Consider the following 20,870-nt stretch of genomic DNA (forward strand, 5'->3'; position numbering starts at 1 on the left):
TTACCCAGCATTGGCAAAGAGAGTGCTTAAAACACACACATACCCTGTTAAAATTTCAAGTCAGTAATTGTTCATCATTTCAATACAGCTTTCAAGTTACCTTAGATCACTTGATCAACAGCTTTCAAGGACATCCATTCTTTAAGTCTTTTAAACATCCCCATTAGTCCACAAACCTTTACAATATTTGATTAGATTGTATCTGCTTGCTTCATGTTGATGAGTCCAACTCCAACCGTAGTCTAAAGACATGAACACAGCAGGTAGGTTAAGAAGGCGCAGAAGATTGATTGTAGTAAGGTGTTGAGAGTCTTTTGGTGAGGATAAGATAGCCCTATTGTTTAATTTGTTACGAGTCCTAAGACAGGCGCCTTTGAATACAAATTAAACTCATGTGATGGTCTCAAATAGATGCCCGGCATCCGTGGCACTAAAAGAGAAAATTAAACATCAAATAAACTTTGCCTGCGAGGGGTGACTTGAAGCATTTTTCTCAAGCCAAACAGAAAAGGCGTTCTGTGTCTGGCAAACAATGGAGGCCTTTATGTGCATCTGTAAACACGGAGGGGTATCTTCAGAAGATGTGTCAAGATTCTTTTGTGGTTTTGCCAGGATGTTCCCGATTTAGAGGGCAGCGTTCCCTTGTGGCGGAGTATCTACATCAAAATAAAGTCTGCTAACTGCAGCTCACAGCACTGTGTGAGGATGTTGTAGAACAGTCCCTCAATAAATGCTTTCGGACATGAATGAATAGGCCTACATGTGCGCATGAACGTTGATGACATGTAGGCCTAAATAAAAAAGAAGTCCCGCCCCCCTAGCTGCAACGTGAACTCAACTGGCAAACGAATTTTAGAACTAGGAATCAATTATTCTGATGTCAAAACTGAATGCTCGAATTCCGTGATAGCAAGAGCACACCCTTCATAAATGGCAGGGGAGGTCATGTAAGGCAACGCATGAATTGACTCGTTTGGGATCATGGCAGACTGGTACACGCTGGAGGTATTCTAAAGACTAAAAGCAATGCTGTACACCTGCCAAAAAATCTGTTTTTATAAACAAGGCTCAACTGTCATGGCTGCAAAATGAATTGCACAGGATTTACATTCAAATATCCGATATTTTATCCCCTTAGTTCGTTGTTTATTAAAACCACTAATAACCTTGAACTTCGAATCTAATAGTCGTACAGATGAGGTGACATTAGATGTAGTCCTCTACTTCCATCTACTGGCTAGTTGTGCAAGTAGTCATTAGTCCCACTAGTCACTAGTGCATGTTCCAGCCTATCCTTTTCTGGGTATGAAGTCTCATTTATTTTTTTTACATTTATTGTGTCTAAGTCATATCAAGAGCTAGACAAAAAGGACTAAGAGCCACTCACAAATCCACATTATATGTCTTTATTCAAACCACAGAAACGTCACAAAAATATCCCACCTGTAGATTTTCTTCTTGCCTTCTTCCCAATTCCCTCAATTTCTTTTTACTGTACATCTGCAAGAAAATATCTATGATGAATTCTATACACCCCCTTCCCATATATACAATAAATACAATATATACAAAGTTCAGCAAGGACTAGCAAGCTTGCTACTGTTTTGATGAAAGAAGGACTTTTGTCTTGACGGGGATCCACTGGCCATAAGGCTTTTTACTGCCCACGATGTCAACCCTGGAGGTTACCTTAACCTCTGCCATGCCCTGAGGTTTGCCATTCGTCGGCTTTGCAACAGTGTTCTGTGAAGATACAAAAATAATCATAAACATGCTTTCTTTCCTAGGAATATACAGTCAGAATTTCACACATTTTTTAATACTTGTGTGAATTTGTGACGTGACAAACTTGAAACAAAAATGCACACATGCACAACTGCTTTTGTTTCTGCCATTCATACTCACATTGATGCTGAACGTGATGGGTTTTCTCTTTGGAGACATCTTGGGGCTTAATTCGCCATCCTCTGAGGCCATCTCTGTGATCTGCCAGAAAGACAAAAGGAACAGACTTGTTTAACAAAGTGATCACAAACTCTTTTCAAACTTTCTTCATCCTCAGACTGATAGAGATGTGACCTTTTTTTGTCTTTAGACAACAATCCATGCATATGACTATCTCAAGGTCATTAAGGCCACAATGTACAGGTATAATTGTGACTTAATATCTACGATCTGCAATGTTACAACGGATATCTGTCTGCACTGCTGCCAATGGGCAGTTGCCGAACTTTTGGACCAGTTAGTTCCAGTATATTTGAAGGGAAAAGGAAAAAATAACAGCACAAAAATAAAAATAAAAGATCCCTTTCTCTGATGATGCAGTTTCTGAACCCCAACTTGTGCCACAGCATGGGCACAAACTTATCTTTGGTACATGGAGAGGGGGAGGGGGTTGTTTCTTCTTCTGTTTTTAAGTTTTCAGCTCAGGGATAGTCACTACTGTGCAGTCCCAGCACCTGCACTTCTTCTGCAAGCTGGAGGATGGCTCTGCCAAATAACAACGCATCCGTTTCAACCAAGAGCAAACAAACATCAAACGTTTCTGTTATGCATGAAGAACAGATCCTGCTAGTACGTTACATGTAGTCAGATATGAGGCGTTGGCTACTTCTTTAATGTCTATGTTGAAACGAGCTAGTCTCCAATTTGAAAGGGTGGAGATCAATGCTATACAAAGATGTATACTTAACTATGGTGCGCTACTAATATGTACTGTACTTATTAAACAAGGTACACTACAGGCATCAACTGTTACTTGACCTTTAATGTGCAAGTGAGACTTAAGAATTAGCCCTTTCCACAAACCCAGTGGCGTCACATGACTGCCCCCTCGCTCTCCTAAATCCGAGGGGTGCTGGAGAGCAGACCATGTTATCTGAAGAAATGAATAAAACAAAAAGGCAGAGCACATGAAGCTAAACCATGTTCCTACAGACAGTGATACGAAGGCTGTCAAGAGTTAACACACACACTTACATAGGAAAGAATTAAGCATGCTCTCGCTCTCTCACACACACACACATACACACACACACACACACACACACCAAGTATGCTCTCGCTCTCACACACACACACACATCAAGCATGCTCTCGCTCTGACACACACACACACACACACACATCAAGCATGCTCTCGCTCTCACGATCTCACACACACACAGAAAACGTTATGCTTACTAAGGGGAGAAACCTCATTTACCTTCAACATTTTCTTTAAATGTCCATGACAGACTCGATGACTCAAATTACCCGAATAAGCCTTTGCTGTAATTAACACACAGCGTTTAGAGGACTATTTATAATCAGCCTGATTCAGGCCAGTCAGATGCCTGCAAATACACTTTCTTTATCAAAAGGAAATTGAAAAGTTATAGAAACGAGCCAGAGAAATGTGTCAGTTTAAAAATGTTTCACAATTACAAAAATATAAATACATAAATAAAGAGACCCCTTCACTCTTAACAATCTTTTACTTATTGACTGGTGTGTGGGCATCCAGATAGCCATATTGGCATTGGTCAGTTTCAAATACTACACTACTTGCACATATCCATTGTAGTAGCAGTAGTAGCTCAAGTACTGTTACATTGTAAAATAAGGTCTTCTGTAGCTCTATCTCTCATTCAAACAGGACACACAAAAGAATAAATGACTTGCTTCTGTTGACACCCACCTGTTCTAGACTCTGCTGGGGTTCTGGCTCTGGTCTCACCCATTTGCTTGGGACTGGACTGCTATGATCTGGTGAAAGGGCTGCTTTCTCTTCCGACTGAAGGGTCCTCTTCACACTTTCAGGCAACTGCAACCGGTCTGACCCCACAATCTTCACTGCATTTTCCGCAGCAATTCTCAGAAGCTCCCTTTTTTCTGTTAAAGGACAACCCAAGATTATCAATTTATCAGCTTGACTACTAACATTAAGGACACTAACAATAGAGGAAAATGTAACCCACTAGTGTCAGCAGTGTTGCAAACTGACAAATATAAAGTTCCTCTGTATATAAAAAAACCATATACTAGAAGCAGGCGCAAAAAAAGCTCTTACCATCCTGACTGAGATGGACTGAGGACTGCTCGGGTGTCCGGGACTTGCTCCTGCGGCTGGAATCAGAGGGCCTGCTACGGTATCGGCCAACGACGCCACGGTGCCTTCTGCTGTCGGGTGACCTGGAGCGAGAGCGGCTTCTGCGTGTGTGGTGGCGATCTGATGACGGGGAAGGGCTGTAGGAGCGGGAGCGTGCCCGGTAGCGGCGAGGTGGCGAGTGGCGATGACGGCGGCAACGGTGGCGTGACGATTGTCTGTGGCATCGTGGATGAGAGCGGGAACGAGATTGGGTGCTTGATGTAGAGGAACTGGAGGAAGATCTGGAGTGACGTCTCCTCCTATGAGATCGCTTCGTGCTTCTGGATGAGCGACGGTCACGGCTGGTACTGCGGCTGTTCCTGCTGCTGGAATGGGGACTAGAGGAGGGAGAGCCGGATGGATCTTGATCAAAGATCAACCTCAGCCCCTCACTGAGACGTGCTGTCTGAGTTTGCATGCTCTTGTCAGTGGTCTTCATATTTTTCTATGGAGAGCAGAAAAGACAACGATTTAGAATTTTTTTTTTATATACAACACTGACTAAGTGTATCATGCTATGACTTCGACTTTGCAGCGGTTTAAAACGAGACACAAATTGAATCAGCAGCTCAATTAGCACTAAACAATTTTTGCTCTCGGGGTCCCCCTACAGTTGAGTAGCGCAATAATAAACGAACTAAATATCCGTCTTTTGCAACAAAGTATGAACATAACTCAAATATAATATAGAGGTCTAGTCTGTAGAAAAAGATCTTAGAATTACAGTAACATAGCAGCTCTTTTCCGTTTCGTTATCGGAGGGGGGTCGGTAATTGAGGTTATGTGCCATCAAAATAATTTTGGAAACGTTATGCTAAGGTAAAATAATAACAATAACAAACACACACACATTTTAAGTGACGGGTAAACAGGCACAGTTCCGCACAAACATAGACGTTAACGTTACACAAGTGAGACCAGCCCGCCCCTCGAGGCTGTCCGAGTTTCATAAACACTGACGTTACGCAACTCTGGAAATTTCCAGGGACGACTCGATGGTTCACGTAATCGCAACCGTAATCCGTAGCATTTCAATCACAGCTATCTTATAGATAATCGTAAAACCCCGCAGTCTCACGACGGGTTAACGTTAACATAACATTCTGAAAAATCTCTAGCATTCTATAGTTAGCAGCACTAACTTAGCATTCTACACCATCCAGGCCATCCGCTAACGTTAAGTTAATGTTAGCGTCAGCACTCACAAAGGGCAGCTAAGACAACTTAGCTAGCAGCTAACGTTTAGGTTAGCAGCAGACATTTCTAGCAACATTTTAAAGTGAAAAGTTAAGGGATATTTCACACCCCATGCCACTCTTATTTGACACCAATAATATCGAAATTTTGGTTAGTTTAAAGTTAGTTATCAAACTAGCTAGGAATAAGGAACTTACCAGTGATAGCTTCACGTTGACGTCGTCAGATTTAGCTGCTAAGGTTCTTCAGCGCTCGCTTAAAGCCACGCTGTTCGGTCTGATTAACGTTAAGTAAATAAAGAAACCTTTGATTCGAAGTTCAAATACGTTTACAGGGGAAACTTACTGATGGATTCGTTTAAGTTTTTCTGAGATCACATTTACAATAATTTGCAACACAATAACTCTCTGTTCGGACTTCCACTGGGCCTTCCGACTGTCTCCAATGGCGACTACGGTATGCGCACGAGTCACGATGACCAGAGGCAAATAATATGTTGTGACGTCATGTTCGCGTTTCACCAGTGTGGTTTACACACTTTTCCTCACAAATATCTTGTGTTTCACAATATGGCGATTCAAAGCAGTTGGTGAAGAACAACCATATACACTAGTTGGATACTAAAGTTAATGACTAAAGGTAGGATATATTTAAACAAAGAAAACATGATAACCAACCAGATCAGATCAGCAAACATCGCGAGAACTGTTATCTACTAGAAATCACTTTGGCTGGCTCGTAGGCTACTAGAACTACTTCCTTCCACAAAAGTCATTACTTCACTTGAGGGAAAACGGTCGAGAACGACAGACTAGAGACTAAACTATATATTCAAAATATTTTATGTTAAAGTACCTGCATGATGGACGTTCTTGACGTGTTACCCTCGAATTTCGGCCTTGTGATCTTCACGTACCTGTACAGTTGGATAATGCTATGTTATCTTGGAGTTCAGGTTGGGTCTGCAAGAAAGAAATATGACGTAAAGGTAGGCTCCGCATTTGATTTTGTTATCCATGGGTAAGACCCTAACTACTCTGTACACTAGCATAGATGGACCTTCCTGTCTGTATGCCAGTCAATGGTGAAACTAACTGTTTATAAGTTCAATAAGTGAAAGTTGAATTTTGTTTAATGTCGTAATTGAATTGGAGAGAATACTCTACTCTACGTACTATATATACTCTTTTGATCCCGTGAGGGAAATTTGGTCTCTGCATTTATCCCAATCCGTGAATTAGTGAAACACACAATTAGTGAACATACAGTGAGGTGAAGCACACACTAATCCCGGCGCAGTGAGCTGCCTGCAACAACAGCGGCGCTCGGGGAGCAGTGAAGGGTTAGGTGTCTTGCTCAAGGGCACTTCAGCCGTGCCTACTGATCGGGGTTCAAACCGCCAACCCTCCGGTTACAAGTCCGAAGCGCTAACCAGTAGGCCACGACTGCCCTAAAAAAAGGGAGGAGTGTGTGTGCTCCTTTGGGCCTTCCAGTGGTGTGAGTGGCTGCCCAGGGCCAAAGCCACTCTGACTGGGCAGAGGGAGGAGTGTGTGTGCTCCTTTGGGCCTTAGAGTAGTGTGAATGGCTAGCCAGGGCCAAAGCCACTCTGACTGGGGAGAGGAAGGAGTGTCTGGGTGGAGAATACTGAGAAAAGTACAGTGTCCATGCACTCTTGAATATAACAATTACTAACTGGAGCTAGAGGCCATAAGTCCACTTGTTTAAAAAAGTTAACTTTGGCCTCTTTGCTTATGAGCACATGGTGAGATAAAGGATTAGTGGAGCAGATAAGCTGATATATAAAAGGTTTTGTGCATTTTATGACTAAAGCATGACATTTTGTCTGTGAACTTACTTTTCAGACGTGGAACCACCTCAGATTTGGCCTCTCGGACCAGGCAGACTCAAAAAAAAATTTCACTAATTTTCAGGAGTAGGCCATAAAATATTTCTGCAAGTCATAAAATTGTACCAGAGAGGGTTAAAGCGGTTGTTGAAGGAGAGAAATTGGACTATTCATGGAAAATATAAGCACATTTGGAATTTGATGCCAGCTAAATGTTTCAAAAAAGTTAACGAACTCCAGTGATATCCAAATTCCTTGCTGCAGACATTGCAGAGGACTTTATTTTAATCAGCACTTTATTTTTATCAACACCATCATTTACATTAAAAGTAAATGTTCCAATCAATGATCTAGGCAGCACATTTTCTTCTCTCTCCTTTATTTTACAGTCTAATGGTTACTGACTAGAACGGCACGGGGTCAAAGGTCATACGGAATCAAATTTTTCTCACATTAAATAATCGAAATTAATCAGATATTTTGACAGCCCTATATATTAATTAATATTATTATGTTAGTTTCTTTACATTTATTACTAATACTTTATTGTTACTTTTATACTCTTTATTAATATTTTACAAAGGAGAGATGTTAAATTCCTCGTGCTAGGGATTTCACACACTGGCCAACCTACAAGCCTATTTACTGTCAAAACCAAAATCAAAAGTTGTCCGAATGTCCGTTATGGATGTTTGTACCTGGTTGCTATGGTTACATTTACACCTGGAATGGCCAGACTGGTGTTCCAGGAAGAATATGTCTGAGGCCAAAATAAGCTTTTCTATTGGAATAAAACGGCATATTTGTAAACATGTACATTATTGTAATGAAGAATAATGGGGTAAAATGAAATAATGATGTCATTGACCCACAAAGGTCACCAAAGGTCAGGTACAAAATGGCTCCACGTCTGAAATTAAACGTTAGAGTGTGTAGATTATATGTGGAAACATTTATGCTTTAGTCATAAAATGCACAGTTGTTCTGCTTATCAGTCTAGATGGTTTAAGGTAGACTAGGCCTATTTGGTTTGCTGCATGGTTATGTTGTGCCACTGTACCCTTGGATCTCTTCCTTTCCAGTATCCAGCAATGTACAGTGACAAGGACCAGGTGTTTAACTGCATTCAGAGAGCACATCAAAATACCCTGGAGGTGTATCCTCAGTGGCTCGTCTTTCAGACTATTGCATCGTTGGTCTATCCTGTAAGTTTTATCAAAGGTTAAGAAATGTTTCATCACAATTATTAAGATTTCAGATAATATGCCTTAATGTGTAATAGGCTACATACACTCATACAGACGTTCCCAATGTGCCTTCTCTTCCTTGCTGACTAGGTTGCTGCCTCTGTGTTGGGTGCCATCTGGGTGACCAGTAGGTTCTCATATGCCTGGGGCTACTACACTGGAGGTAAGGTCTTCTATTACTGGTAACTAATTTACCTGTTTTTGTCTTTTATATGTGCATCTGAACATGTAATAGCCATGAGAGAAGCTTTAAGGTGTAACAGTGTTTAAAATTGTATTGCAATTTGCAACCTAATTAATTGTACAAAGGGGAACCTGTTCCAATTCAGTTTGCAGTTGAATGTGTATTGCCCTTATAAAGTATGTTCGGAATAGTTGAGTTACATGTATGTTTTTTGGTTAGTCATGGATGTACTTTTACTATTCAGATCCTGCAAAGAGGATGCGTGGTGTTTATGGCTACATTGGATACCTTGGAGTCATCATTCTTTCAATTTCCGTTGCTTTGCAACTACTGAAAGTGTTCTGATAAGTAAGGCAAATATTTGTTATTGTCATGGCGCACAGCTAGGTGAAAACAATCATGTTCCTCCATTACATATTGCTGTAGATTTGAGCTGTTTGTGATGTGTTCTCTGAAATTGATCTGTCTGCATAATGCACTGCTTTTAGTAAATTATTCAAAAGGACCACTATTGCTTTTTATTACTTCTAGTAATGACTTCAGAAGATAATTTTAGCTTTGTACATCATAAATTGTATTTGATGATGTATTGCATCAGTAACACTTATCAAGGCATGACTATTTTGCATATCTTTGTCTTTTGACAACTGGAAATATGTACATTTAAACATCAATTAACAAAAACATCTTTAGTTTAGAAACAACTTCATATTAAATAGTTTACTCAATACCAGCCTTTGGGGTAGAAAGAGTAGTCTTTCTGCAATGCTTAAGCTTTATTCAGGTGATCATGTGACATTAACCCAGAATGTCTTTAAAAGTTACTTGTTTGTTGGTTTTCTGTCATATGTCATCATGTAATGTCTGAAAATTAAAGTATGCCATTGAACTGTAACTTAGTTATTTGATAACAAATGACAAACCTATTCTAACTTCATCCAACGGCTTGTGTTTTAACAATAAAGTATTTTACAATGTATTGTCAATGTTGTTGCTGATATATAATATATTATATATGATATACTAATTTACTATCATTCTAGTGTGTACAGTCAACTCTTATCTCTGTCCTGCAATAAAGTTTGTAGCTTAGCCATCAAAGTGAATCAGGCTAAATGCTTGTGATCAACAATGTCATCTGACCCACTCTCACATGACTCATAAACCAGTATATCCTGTTACTTTTTGATAGGGAAAATACACAAAATGCCTATTAAGAATTTACGAATAGGACATTTTTATAACGACAGATGAACCATTAATATTATCATGTCTAGCCTAAAGCATTGTAATATGGTTAATGCCCCCCGCAGTGCCAGAAGCTGCGCAAGTCCTCTGATGTAAATATGGTTTAGAGACAGTAATTGATCATGCGCATGCGCTTGAGACAAGTCAGTCGGTCGGAAACAAGGAGGAAACTGGACCGAAGACGTCTGAATTGGTAATATTCCGTTGATGTACATCACAAATACATTCGTGGTTACATGCGTTGTTGATAAAAAAAAAAAAAATCACACATATAGCAGCTACTTTATTTGAATCATGGTAGGTTTTTAGAGTAGCGAATAAACGGGCGTTTCTGCAACGACACAAGCTAGGTTAGCCAGTATAACATTAACGTTAGCTTTCAAGAGCTGGCAGCTGACTACTACTGCTAGCTAGCTAGCTTGTTGGAGGAGTAGAGGCTTTTATTCCCTGGACAGAATTTGTAGCTTATCGAAAAGCCGTATTTTGTCTATCAACTATACACATAACTTGTTACATTATTGTCCAAGCTGTCTCACGAACAGAGCTTGTGTTATCTCTTATCCACCAACAGCTGAAGTGAACGTTAATGTTAATCCTTTGTGTGTAACATCTCATTTAAGAACCCATCGACACTGCGCAGCATTGAGGACACTAATACGAAGGTCGAACAATTCAAATAGTTTTGTGAATAGGTTTTTAGCACTCTGGTCCACTGATACGTTTTTCTTCAAACACATTTGATTCTTGGTCTGCAATCTAGAGCGTTTGTAGCTTGCGCCTCGGTGGCCTACATTTCCCAATCATCCACGCAAAGAGATCTATCGATTTTTTTCATGTAACTTTAAGCTAATTGTTAAGATGTTTTGCTAGATTTCGTGAATAGGATGGTCCTGTTCTCACCTCTATTTCGTGCGACGTAACCTGTATAAGCGCCTTAAAAATTTACTTTTGTGTAAATAACATGTCGGTTTACTTCTGTTTCTCAGGTGGTGAATCATGTCAGGTTTTCTGGATGGAATCAGATGTGGCGACTGTGAATGCAATGTGGATTGGGGCGAGAAGAGAAACACAATAGCTTCGATAGCTGCTGGGGTTCTTGTAGGTTCCTCCAGTTTAACCCTTAATTATTTGTAGCTCTATGCATAGATCTGTTTTTGATAATGTACCCTTTTACACCCTACTGGAAAAAAAACAGCCTGACCAGCCTAACTTGGTTTGCTGGTTGACCAGCTTGTTAACCAGCTTGTTTGACCACCCTATGATGGTTGACCTGCTAGACCAGCGAAAACATACCTTTAGCTGGTTTACTCAGCCTACGATGGTAGTTAAGCTGGTTTTGCCTGTCGTACCACCTCAAGCTGATCATTTTAGCTGGTGTTGCTAGTGTACACTGCTGGTTTAACTGGCCATGCCAGCTTATGTTGGTCATTCTAGCAAGCCAACGTGATCATCTTACACAAGAATGTCAAGCTTAAGGCTATTCACCAACATGACTATCTTGCACCAGCTGTATCCTACACGACAGGCTGGTCACACCAGCATGACCAGCTTCCTCAGATGGTCACGTCAGAATATCCAGCTGATGGCCCCACCAGCTACACCAGCAAGAGCTGGACGAAAACCAGCAAAGACCAACTAACCAACATAAGCTGGTTTCTAGCTGTTTTTTTTTCAGCAGGGCAGTTTGAATCTGGATGTCTTGGTTTTGTTTCTGTTTCAGTTAATCAATTGTGTCTTTATGTCTAAGTTTTTCACAGGATGGTGGATTATCATTGATGCAGCTGTAAAGTATCCAATAGAAGAGGACTTTCACCATGCTTACCACACATGTGGAGTCATAGCAACTGTGGCTTTTTTAATGTAAGCCACTGCAGTAGCTCACAATAGAATGAGACTGTGACAAACAAAGTCCATTTGCAATGATGATGTTCTTTTTGCAGGATCAATGCCGTCTCCAATGGACAGGTGAGGGGAGACAGCTACAGTGAAGGATGTCTGGGACAGACAGGTATGTGGCAGTTGAAATGCTTTCCCACAGTATTAGTGATCTTGTGTTAGTTTCAAACACAACATGGATCGTGAAGCTGAACTGTTATTGTTTCACTAGTGTTTTATCCCAAAGTAATATCCTTGAAGACCTCATTGCACTAATCTCTTGCTTAATTGAATTTCAAAGAGGGCCAGTCCCAGTTTGTGGTAGATTTAATGTGGCCCTTATCTACCAGTAGTTCACTTTTATACTGATACAAATGAGCAGATTAGTCTTTCAAATAATTCATAGAATCACCCCGGTTAAAGGAATCAGTATTCAGTTGGTATGCTTAAAATGCCATGTAATTCATTTTTATGCTTTGCTATATTTGGTAACAATTTCTAATAACAAGCGATTGCTAACAAATGGTAGACTCTTGGTCCTATGACTTATTATAACTGAAAGACGGCCAACCAGGGTGTGACACAATTGCCAGTTACCACTTACGAGAGAAATGGAATGCAGCATATGTTTTGCTACTTGTGTGTTTATTCTATGAATGATTGTTATGTAGGCCAAGGACCTCACGTAAAGGAGAAATCTGCTGGTTTTTCACATAGATCTCCGTTTTTCGAGGTCACAAAGTACTGTCGATATGAAAAACGTTTTTACCTAGCCCGAGTTTCTGCTAACCTGACTCTCGCCAGATTAATTCCGTTCCGCCTAGCTCCACTCACATCCATCTGGGATTGCTTCCGTTGAAAGTGATTTCGGCACCAGATTTTATGGTAGAGCCAATCAGGACGCAGGGCGGGAGTTTCATAGATGTGACATAGCGTAGAAGCGACTGTGAGATTTCTCAGCGTCACGGGTTGGCTTCGATGTGAGTGGTTGAAGTAGCACGTCAATAGATGATGAACAAGTGACTTATCCAATCGTATGCAAGGATTTTTGATAAGGCCCAGCCTTCTGAAACACCTCTCCAATGGATCGATTCCAGATGGATGAGTGGAGCTAGGCGGAACGAAATTCATCTGGCGAGAGTCAGGTTAAGTTTATGCAGCCAAAAGCTAAAATAGCCAGGCAGCTACAGCGCTACACTTTGGGGGCATGAACATGGGGGCTCATGAACATGCCCCCAGAGTGTAGTACCGTAGCTGCCTGGAAGCTCCAACTGTTGGCTGCAACAACTCGAGCTAGATAATAACGATTGTTTTGGGGGGGGGGGGGGGGGGGGGGGTTCCATACCAACAGTACTCTCGGTGACCTAAAAAAACCGTGATATATATGAAAAATCACCAGATTTCTTCTTTAATATTTATATGTTTACACCACTAAATCCAATCTATGTAATTCCACTGAATGAATTGTTTTAGGTGCCAGGGTGTGGCTTTTCATCGGCTTCATGCTGGCATTTGGATCCCTCATCGCTTCCATGTGGATCTTGTTCGGAGGATTTGTTGTCCCCCGTAAGTACTTTAACTGTTGTCCTAGTCCTTTTCATTGCATGTTGAATAGTTTTCTTATAGAAGCCCATTTCCACCGCTTGGGTTATCTCAAAATGTTTAGTGTCTTAGTATGGAAACAGGCTTTACTTTCTTATGTGAAAATCACATATGAATCTATATGTTCTTGTTTATATCCTGCAGAGAAACCCATTGTGTACCCTGGAATTGCAGTTTTTTTCCAAAATGCTTTCATTTTCTTTGGGTAAGTGTTTGGTTGTCTAGTGTGTAATTGAACCTTAGCACCTGAGATGTAATGAAAGCTTGACTCTTGTGTAGTGATTTTGATGTCTGTTTGCACCAATGTCTTCTGTTCTATTTCAGTGGCCTGGTGTTTAAGTTTGGACGCACTGAAGACTTGTGGCAGTGATGAGCTGTCTTTACTCAGCAGAACTGTTACACACACCTGCTTCTGCTGGCCTCCTGCCCTTTGATTCAGCCTGACCCCTGGTGTGATGAGACCAGTCAGACCAAAAATTGCAAAATGGACCCCAAAGCTTGGCCACCCGTGGAGAACATTAGCTTGTTGCAGTGTCAAACCTGTCTGATCTCGTCACGACTGTGGTTATAAAAGAAACATGAAAAGAATGGAGGCCACAGCCATTTTTGATAAGAAACTTGGGTTGCTGTGTCTATGTTGCATACCGTGGTGTGGTATTCCATTTTTGCTTGGCACAGTCTTCAGCTGTAGCAATACTTAACCAAAACAATATCCTAATAAGAACAGTGGTTTGAGGTTAAAAGTTAAAAACAGTCATATATCAATAAACAGGAGGTGCTCAGAGTTATGATGCTAACTAGTACATAATCTCCTTTGTTTTTTATATATATATATATATAAATACATATATTACATATGTTTTCAAATACACCGGTAAATAAAGATTAGTATGAGTTTTATGGTTGTGCCACCTAATACTTCAAAGGGAATGTTTTAAAAATCGTTAAAGCTGGAAATTCTGTTCATGGTGTGAGTGAGTATGTTACAGAATGTGTCCCTCTGTGCAAGAAAACATGTGAAATGTACCCTTTGCTAAAATTGTTTGTGCTATTGCAGTCCTCTACTCTATATGTGTCCATATCAGCAAATACAGACTATATTCTGTAGCTTTCACTTAAGTATATATTATTTATAGAATGGTATGTGGTGGCTTTAGCAAAAACATTTGCATAATGTAAAAAGCACAATTTGATATCTGAGGTCCACGTTTTGAGGAAAAATCAACTTATCTTGTGTTAAGCGTTTGATTGGTCTACATCTGATGTTGGGGAAAAGAACATGCACTCCTTTGTTTTAGTTTCCATTCTCTAAGATGCCATAATAATGGCTCTTTACATGTCTTACCTTGCAAAACAATAAAAAGCTGATTTGTTATTAAATATTGTAAGATGGTCTTCCTATGTATATTTTAGAATGGGAAATCAATCCCATATGTGCTAGTCAAGTACAAGTAAACAAATGAAAAGCAAAAAGTTGTATGATGAAACATATTATTGATGTATGTTTTTATTACTTTTTTCTCTCAAAGATTATCCATTGTTTACATCTTCTCACTTGTGTTTTGCCAGGTGGGGAAACTGCAAAATATTTAATAGTTTTACAAACTGCTGTTTTCATGGAAACATAGTATTAGTTTATTGTAATATATACCATAGAGTGTTGTACCAATATGGACATCTGCATGCTGTTATCAAATGTGTAACAAATTATGGATAATGTTACAGGTAGTACACTCACTTTCCAAAAGGCCTGGTCATCAAAGCACTTCCTGTCCTGAGGGGGTCTCCAAAACCTCCATTTCAGGATGATGCCTGAAAAAGACATAGTCCATAAAGACTTCAGTAGGTGCATGGATCGTCTTGTTGAACTTTATTCTGTATTCTTCTAAAATGGGGAAAACTGGCTTCAGAAAGTAACGGTCCTTATTCCAAACATTCACTAATTGAATAATAATTAAGTGAATAATCTAATTACTGAAATTACCTGTTAAGTGCACCAGTAGAACCAATACTTGGTATGACTTATACTTTCAGAAACCATATTTTCCCGCCTCTGCTTTTTAAATATTGACCACTATGTATGTACCTGTAATGCTTGATACTGTTGCTTTAACAAGATCAAAGTTCATTCACCTGCATTCTAACTTACCAAATAAGGAGAATAATGTCATCTTTCGATCAGATTTCTCTTTTTCATGTCGTGGTTCAATACCCTTGCGATACAGTGTCCAAGATGTCATAATTCCAAAGAAGGCCCCATATATGTGGAGGAACATGATGTTTTTTAGTCTGACATGTTAGGATACAAGCCATTTAATTATATAGATAGATATAGATAGATTATATATATATATATATATATATATACTTTAAATTCTAGGGGATATTCACACATCTGTGTCAATTGTCCAATGTACAAGCCATGTAAAATAAATTTAAAACAGGGCTTGTAGATTTGAAACGGTCAATCCCAGGATTATACTCAGGTAAATGTTTCACCTTCAGTAAAGTTTGAATTAGCCACTTATTGAGGATGAATCCAGTAACCTCCATCAAAGACATTAAGAGAAGCTGGACAGGATTCGTCTTCCCAATCACAACACCCATGGAAATCAGTGATGAGAATGCACTCATTTCTGCAAAGACCAAACTGGCAACACAAATAGTCATTTTAACTGCTTGAAATGCATTTTTTTCAGTTCTTCAAATTACAAAATCTCCAAGGAGTGTTTGTGTGACGACTTGGTTTTGCTATCTTGTCTTTCTCAGGAGTTGGCATACAGGGATACCTTTCCATGGTGATTCGCCCTGGATATGGTAATTGCAGAAGAGTCTGAAACACAATGGCCCACTGCACTGCCATGGCTGCAACTAGCAAGCTGAAGCCAGCACTGCTGAAGCCGTTACGAACCAGGAAGGTGGACAAGAAACCAAACCCAATAAAAACCATGACGTGGACATCCTGGAACTCTTGAAACCAAAAGAGAACACACCCTCAGATGCAGTTTACAGGTACAATGCCCTAAATGCTAAGTGACACATTCATCCAAATGGTGGCTGTAGTGACCATATGGTTATCTGGGGAAAATGACAATTAGAATGTGATAGTACAAATTAGGTAAAACAGTTGTAATTTTAAGGATCCCCCAGTTTCAGTGAATAAAAACCTGAGCTGCACATTCAACATGACCATTTGACACTGCATATAAAACCTTTATAAACCATATAATTGGTGAAATCTTCTATTTTATGAGGCTTGTCATGTGAATGGAAGCCTATAGGGAAATTATTTTTTTTCCAAGCATTGCTTTGATGGCAAGCATTTGGGCAGAATGGCAAGGCCAGAGCCTCTTAGAAGCTCTTATCAGCTCTAGCCAGGGCTGCATGCTGTCCACCTCCACCCCAACCGTACAATTGTGAAAGCTATTGAATGAAGAATGTCTGTATTTTAACAAAATGTTAACAAAAGGTTCTTGTATATTGGACTGTCTATACCATAGCCTACTCAAATGTATTTTTGGAATAAAAAAGGCACATTTTCACAGTCAATTAGAAGTAAACTGGTACAAATACAGATACTGAAGCATTTTCTGTACAAACCTGCATAAAATGCAATGGGAAATATGTATGGAACTTCCATGTAGAACGCAAAAAACAAGATAAATATAGTTTCCAAAAGTAAGGCAACGACAGGGAGTCGTGACCGAAGACTAGGTGCGTACTGTGGCGCCATCAGTATGTTTGAACCTTAATCCAATTTTAGCACTGACTCTCAGGCGAGAACTTACTTTGCACATAAGGCAAAAAGGGGTGTTTCCTCTGGAGAATTTGAACTACTACTCACACATCACCTTACTCTGCAGATATTCCTGGTAGGATATGATTTTAATGGACAGCAAATAGTTTGCTCTGGCTATTTTCAGCTGATTTATCCCAATTCAATTTCCAATGGGACCATAAACACAGTGGGTGTGCATCCTACATCCAAGATCGTATTACAAATAATATTACAAAGTGTATAGGCCTACATCAGAAAGTTTGGGCAGGCCACTGCATTTTGCATACTTTAGTCTTTCATACTTCACATTGTGTAAACCTTAATAAAAAAGCTGACGAAAAGGCAAATAAATTCTAGCTCACAAATATATTTTCACTAATGACTTTAAACTGGTGGGTATGTCTGAAATTATGTGTAAGTTAAGCACATCTTCCATTTCACTGCTGGAAATTGAACTATAACATCCAGTAGGTCTAGTAATTGTTCAGTTTAGATGTACAAATGTGGCTGTAAACTCAAAGATTAGCTGCTATTATTAAGGAGCGCCTTTAGATGGCACTGTGTTTCAACAATCTTAATCAAATGGAAAAGACTATCCTTTTCATTTTTTTCTTCCTTTTAAAAAAGGTCATGTGCTTTGTATAGAGAATCAATGTTTATTGAATTGCAAACATTGATCAAATTGTTGTCTTGTTCCAAGCACTGGGTGTGAAGATCAAACTGTCAATTGTCTCTGAAAACTGCAGTAATAGCTCTTAATTGCTCATGAACCAGCATAATCCTCTTACGATGTTGACTTCAAAAGACCTTTTGAAGACCTGCACTCGTCAAGTTATTTCATAAAATCCTCTTGGCCATCTTTACTCTTAAGTCCACCACTGAGAACCACAATCAAAATATCAGCGGGGTTTATGAACACCTAGAATGTTCGTTTTGCTCATTGACAGATTTCGTAGATTTCGTGATTCCCCACCTGTGAATGGTGTGTTTATATGTGGCTTATGTGCACAGAGCATGTACATGACAGAATTATCACACAACAACACACTTCCTGTGTCTGAGAAAGACTAACACATCTTCTTCACACAGGGATCATCTGGAGCTTTGCAAATGTTGATGAGCTAATCGGGGGTCTCACGGGTCATTGAATGGAATAAAAGGTCTATTCCAGACATATGGTCATTTTTTGGGAAAAGTCATGGAATATCAGGGAATTTAAGCATGTTTAAATTTATTCATGCATTATTCTTTACTGTATTATTTCACATATTTCATATATCGCATGGTTGCTACCGTTAGCCTACTTGATCTTTTTCCCACCCATTTATGCCTCTCTTGCTCATCAACAAGATGCAACTTCAGGCAAGATACATATGGGTGTTTTAGCTTTTTAGTCAGTGAAAGTCAGGGAAAAGTCAGGAAATTTGACATGTGACTTAATAGTGGGAACCCTGGCTAAGACTATGATCAGGTTGTGCAAAACATGTCATTAGAGATCCAAAATGGGAGCCACTCCATTAAATGATCTCTCCCTGAATCCCCTTTGTTTTTATGGTATGATCAATGGTTGAATGATTGCTGGTCTACACCATGATCATTAATTTTCTTTCTGGGCAGTCAATCAAAGTGAATACAACAGAATCAACATTTGAGACAATACAGTCAGTGTGGAGCTTCACAAAAGTTTATTAGACACATGTCATCCTTAAAGAATTACTCACGTTTAAATACTGTGCTGGTGTAAAAACGTATGAGGGAACAACATCTATTCCCGGGCTAACATTACCAAGCAAGCTTTGGACCGCTATGGTCTATTTGAGGGAAACATGTCCAGCATCAATGAGGCAAACACACTCATCATGTGACCACTCAAGCTCTTCACAGTAAAGTAAAGCAAAGTCCTGAATTGGTGTCAGTTAATCAGTCGCACAGCTTCTGTGCCACTGTTTGTCTGTGTCAAGTGTGAAATGATCACTTCCCCTTCCCATGCCACTGGGTGACCCAGACAGGCAGAGCATAGGTGCAGACTTACAAAGGACTGGTTAAGGGACACTTCCAAGGGGCCCCAATAGGCATGAATGCAGACAGACGAATAAAGGGGGAAAGCAAGCAGTGACAGCTCCTTCCTGCTATGCGCATGTACAGGAAAGCTAATGTGGCACATAAAGGGATATTTCCACTCTCTAATTGGATGGAACGTTGGCTCTAGCAACGGGTGCAACTATCTATACTTCCATTTTAATACATTTTCAGATTGTCCATCACAAAGTTAAAAGAAATGGTTTAAATTTATTGTGAATTTCCTCTTAAATTTAAATCGTAATGTTAGATTGTGTCTGAGACAGCAAAAATCATTTTGGAATCATGTCTCTATATAACGGTTCTAGGTTGCATAACTAGGCAGCTATAGGCCTCTATCCATCCTCAGCCACACTGGCAGCCAGATGGCTTTGTCTGGGGAGGGTCGATTTGCACAGGGGCTCCAACTGTAAGTCCATACCATCCGTCTCGGATGGAGATTCGGCGTTTCTGGTACTGATTGTAGATTCCCTGGGCCAAATTCTGAAATGCCAGGCTGACATTTGTGTTGTCCTTGGAGGAGACTTCCAGATAGCCCACCATGTTGAGCTTCTTAGCCAAGGCCTCTGCTTCCTCGGTCGTGACCTGCCTCTGTACATCCAGGTCACACTTGTGGCCCACCAGCAGGAATATCATGGGGTTGGGTTTGACGTAGTCAAGCACTTCCTGTTGCCAGCTGCAGATGCGCTCAAAGGTCTGTCTCTGGGACAAGTCAAACACAAGCAAACAACCAACAGAATTCCTCATGTAGGACTTGGCAATTGACCTGTGTGAAGGCAAGTATCAGTAGATCAATTAATGGAAATGAAATACATGTAAACCTGTCTCCAGGCAGTGAAATGGTCCATTTGTAAATTATCAGAAAATGAACCAGTCCTGTCTGCCATGAGGGAACAAAACGTATATATTACATTCTTATTGCTATGCCATAACATAGTAATGTTGTTACTGATCCGTGCTGTGATACTGTATAATAATACAATTTGTATTGTCTGGTGTTAATAAAATGTTTAATATGATTGACAGCTTACCTGAATCTCTCTTGTCCAGCAGTGTCCCACAGGAGCAGTTTCACCACAATACCAGGGTCAAAATCCACATGATGAACTTTAAAATCAATTCCAAGCGGAGACTGCCTTGAGTCATCAAATATGCCCTCAGTGTAGCGATGGAGAAGAGAGGACTTTCCTACTGCTGATTCCCCAAGAATGACAATCCCAAACCTGAAATTCCATGAGACCTCCATTCTGTTGCCAATGTGGCTGGATAAAGACCATAAGCTGGAAAACAGTGTGGTAGGTCAGGGAGATCTTTACTGCTTCAGTTGCATTTTGAAATAACTTTGGTAGAATAAGTTTAGATGTGCCAGTCACCTGAACTTGACTTCAGTAAATCCTCCTCTGACTGAACAAACGAGTTGGATACAAAGACATGTTCATAATTGTTGTTGGCTCCACACCTACTGTAGGTGTGAATGGGTTAGACTGCGTAGAGTATGTGGGCAGATGTCAATACTGCATTTGTGCGTCATGACAAAATTGACCATGTCAAAACAGACACTTCTGTCTCTTTACACAGATTGTCAAACAGTGTTTTGAAATCAAAACTCAACTCATCAGTGATACAGTGGTTGACATGATCATTCTTTTGGCCGGTTTTCTCAAAAGAGCCCATCCTCATTTACC

General features: G+C 40.0%; 5 protein-coding genes across 7 annotated transcripts; 2 read left to right on the forward strand and 3 right to left on the reverse strand.

Moving 5' to 3' along the window:
- Window positions 1-1,390: 1,390 nt before the first annotated feature.
- rsrp1 (arginine/serine-rich protein 1) lies at window positions 1,391-5,802 on the reverse strand. Of its 3 annotated transcripts, XR_012990333.1 has the most exons (6): window positions 5,524-5,802; window positions 4,052-4,574; window positions 3,680-3,873; window positions 2,809-2,878; window positions 1,906-2,490; window positions 1,391-1,743 (listed from the first exon to the last, which is right to left on the reverse strand). XR_012990333.1 is itself a non-coding variant. In XM_076299634.1 (5 exons), the coding sequence occupies exons 2-5, from the start codon at window positions 4,566-4,568 to the stop codon at window positions 1,597-1,599; spliced, it is 939 nt and encodes a 312-aa protein (XP_076155749.1). In that variant the 5' UTR covers window positions 4,569-4,574; window positions 5,524-5,800; the 3' UTR covers window positions 1,391-1,596. The 3 variants fall into 3 exon arrangements, 1 of the variants encoding a protein (XP_076155749.1); XR_012990334.1 differs by having other exon boundaries at window positions 1,906-2,878; window positions 3,206-3,873; XM_076299634.1 differs by lacking the exon at window positions 2,809-2,878 and having other exon boundaries at window positions 1,906-1,986; window positions 5,524-5,800.
- A 245-nt stretch (window positions 5,803-6,047) lies between these two features.
- On the forward strand, window positions 6,048-9,589 carry mgst3b (microsomal glutathione S-transferase 3b). The gene is made up of 4 exons (XM_076299636.1): window positions 6,048-6,314; window positions 8,255-8,377; window positions 8,510-8,582; window positions 8,848-9,589. Exons 1-4 carry the CDS (start codon window positions 6,186-6,188, stop codon window positions 8,946-8,948), a joined length of 426 nt encoding a protein of 141 aa, XP_076155751.1. The 5' UTR covers window positions 6,048-6,185; the 3' UTR covers window positions 8,949-9,589.
- A 367-nt stretch (window positions 9,590-9,956) lies between these two features.
- tmem50a (transmembrane protein 50A) lies at window positions 9,957-14,708 on the forward strand. Its single transcript, XM_076299635.1, has 7 exons — window positions 9,957-10,044; window positions 10,838-10,949; window positions 11,599-11,711; window positions 11,792-11,859; window positions 13,200-13,292; window positions 13,473-13,533; window positions 13,653-14,708. Exons 2-7 carry the CDS (start codon window positions 10,848-10,850, stop codon window positions 13,696-13,698), a joined length of 483 nt encoding a protein of 160 aa, XP_076155750.1. The 5' UTR covers window positions 9,957-10,044; window positions 10,838-10,847; the 3' UTR covers window positions 13,699-14,708.
- A 171-nt stretch (window positions 14,709-14,879) lies between these two features.
- On the reverse strand, window positions 14,880-17,061 carry rhd (Rh blood group, D antigen). Its single transcript, XM_076299813.1, has 6 exons — window positions 16,929-17,061; window positions 16,118-16,298; window positions 15,811-15,978; window positions 15,478-15,617; window positions 15,067-15,140; window positions 14,880-14,906 (listed from the first exon to the last, which is right to left on the reverse strand). Exons 1-6 carry the CDS (start codon window positions 17,059-17,061, stop codon window positions 14,880-14,882), a joined length of 723 nt encoding a protein of 240 aa, XP_076155928.1.
- Window positions 17,062-18,774: 1,713 nt separating this feature from the next.
- On the reverse strand, window positions 18,775-20,756 carry LOC143139430 (ras-related protein Rab-39A). Its single transcript, XM_076300024.1, has 3 exons — window positions 20,559-20,756; window positions 20,217-20,465; window positions 18,775-19,951 (listed from the first exon to the last, which is right to left on the reverse strand). The coding sequence occupies exons 2-3, from the start codon at window positions 20,429-20,431 to the stop codon at window positions 19,531-19,533; spliced, it is 636 nt and encodes a 211-aa protein (XP_076156139.1). The 5' UTR covers window positions 20,432-20,465; window positions 20,559-20,756; the 3' UTR covers window positions 18,775-19,530.
- Between the last annotated feature and the right edge of the window lie 114 nt (window positions 20,757-20,870).

This window comes from Alosa pseudoharengus, unplaced genomic scaffold (assembly GCF_046254945.1).
Source record: "Alosa pseudoharengus isolate Yale_2024_CS ecotype anadromous, Long Island Sound unplaced genomic scaffold, YU_APseudo_1.1 YU_APseudo_1.1_scf_22, whole genome shotgun sequence".
Taxonomy (NCBI): Eukaryota; Metazoa; Chordata; class Actinopteri; order Clupeiformes; family Clupeidae; genus Alosa; species Alosa pseudoharengus.

Bases quoted from the DNA above. Each gene is read 5' to 3' on its own strand.
- rsrp1 (XM_076299634.1), bottom strand. From the start codon at position 4,568: ATGAAGACCACTGACAAGAGCATGCAAACTCAGACAGCACGTCTCAGT. The intron at 1,987-3,679 runs GTGGGTGTCAAC...TCTTTCTGGCAG, and splicing joins CCCAGCAGAGTCTAGAACAG to ATCACAGAGATGGCCTCAGA. The intron at 1,744-1,905 runs GTGAGTATGAAT...GTATCTTCACAG, and splicing joins CCATCACGTTCAGCATCAAT to AACACTGTTGCAAAGCCGAC.
- mgst3b (XM_076299636.1), top strand. From the start codon at position 6,186: ATGATGGACGTTCTTGACGTGTTACCCTCGAATTTCGGCCTTGTGATC. The intron at 8,378-8,509 runs GTAAGTTTTATC...CTTGCTGACTAG, and splicing joins TTGCATCGTTGGTCTATCCT to GTTGCTGCCTCTGTGTTGGG. The intron at 8,583-8,847 runs GTAAGGTCTTCT...TTTACTATTCAG, and splicing joins CTGGGGCTACTACACTGGAG to ATCCTGCAAAGAGGATGCGT.
- tmem50a (XM_076299635.1), top strand. From the start codon at position 10,848: ATGTCAGGTTTTCTGGATGGAATCAGATGTGGCGACTGTGAATGCAAT. The intron at 11,712-11,791 runs GTAAGCCACTGC...TTCTTTTTGCAG, and splicing joins GCAACTGTGGCTTTTTTAAT to GATCAATGCCGTCTCCAATG. The intron at 13,293-13,472 runs GTAAGTACTTTA...TATATCCTGCAG, and splicing joins CGGAGGATTTGTTGTCCCCC to AGAAACCCATTGTGTACCCT.
- rhd (XM_076299813.1), bottom strand. From the start codon at position 17,061: ATGGCGCCACAGTACGCACCTAGTCTTCGGTCACGACTCCCTGTCGTT. The intron at 15,979-16,117 runs GTATCCCTGTAT...TTGTGTTGCCAG, and splicing joins GGGCGAATCACCATGGAAAG to TTTGGTCTTTGCAGAAATGA. The intron at 14,907-15,066 runs GTGAGTGTACTA...AATATTTTGCAG, and splicing joins ATGACCAGGCCTTTTGGAAA to TTTCCCCACCTGGCAAAACA.
- LOC143139430 (XM_076300024.1), bottom strand. From the start codon at position 20,431: ATGGAGGTCTCATGGAATTTCAGGTTTGGGATTGTCATTCTTGGGGAA. The intron at 19,952-20,216 runs GTAAGCTGTCAA...GCCTTCACACAG, and splicing joins GCTGGACAAGAGAGATTCAG to GTCAATTGCCAAGTCCTACA.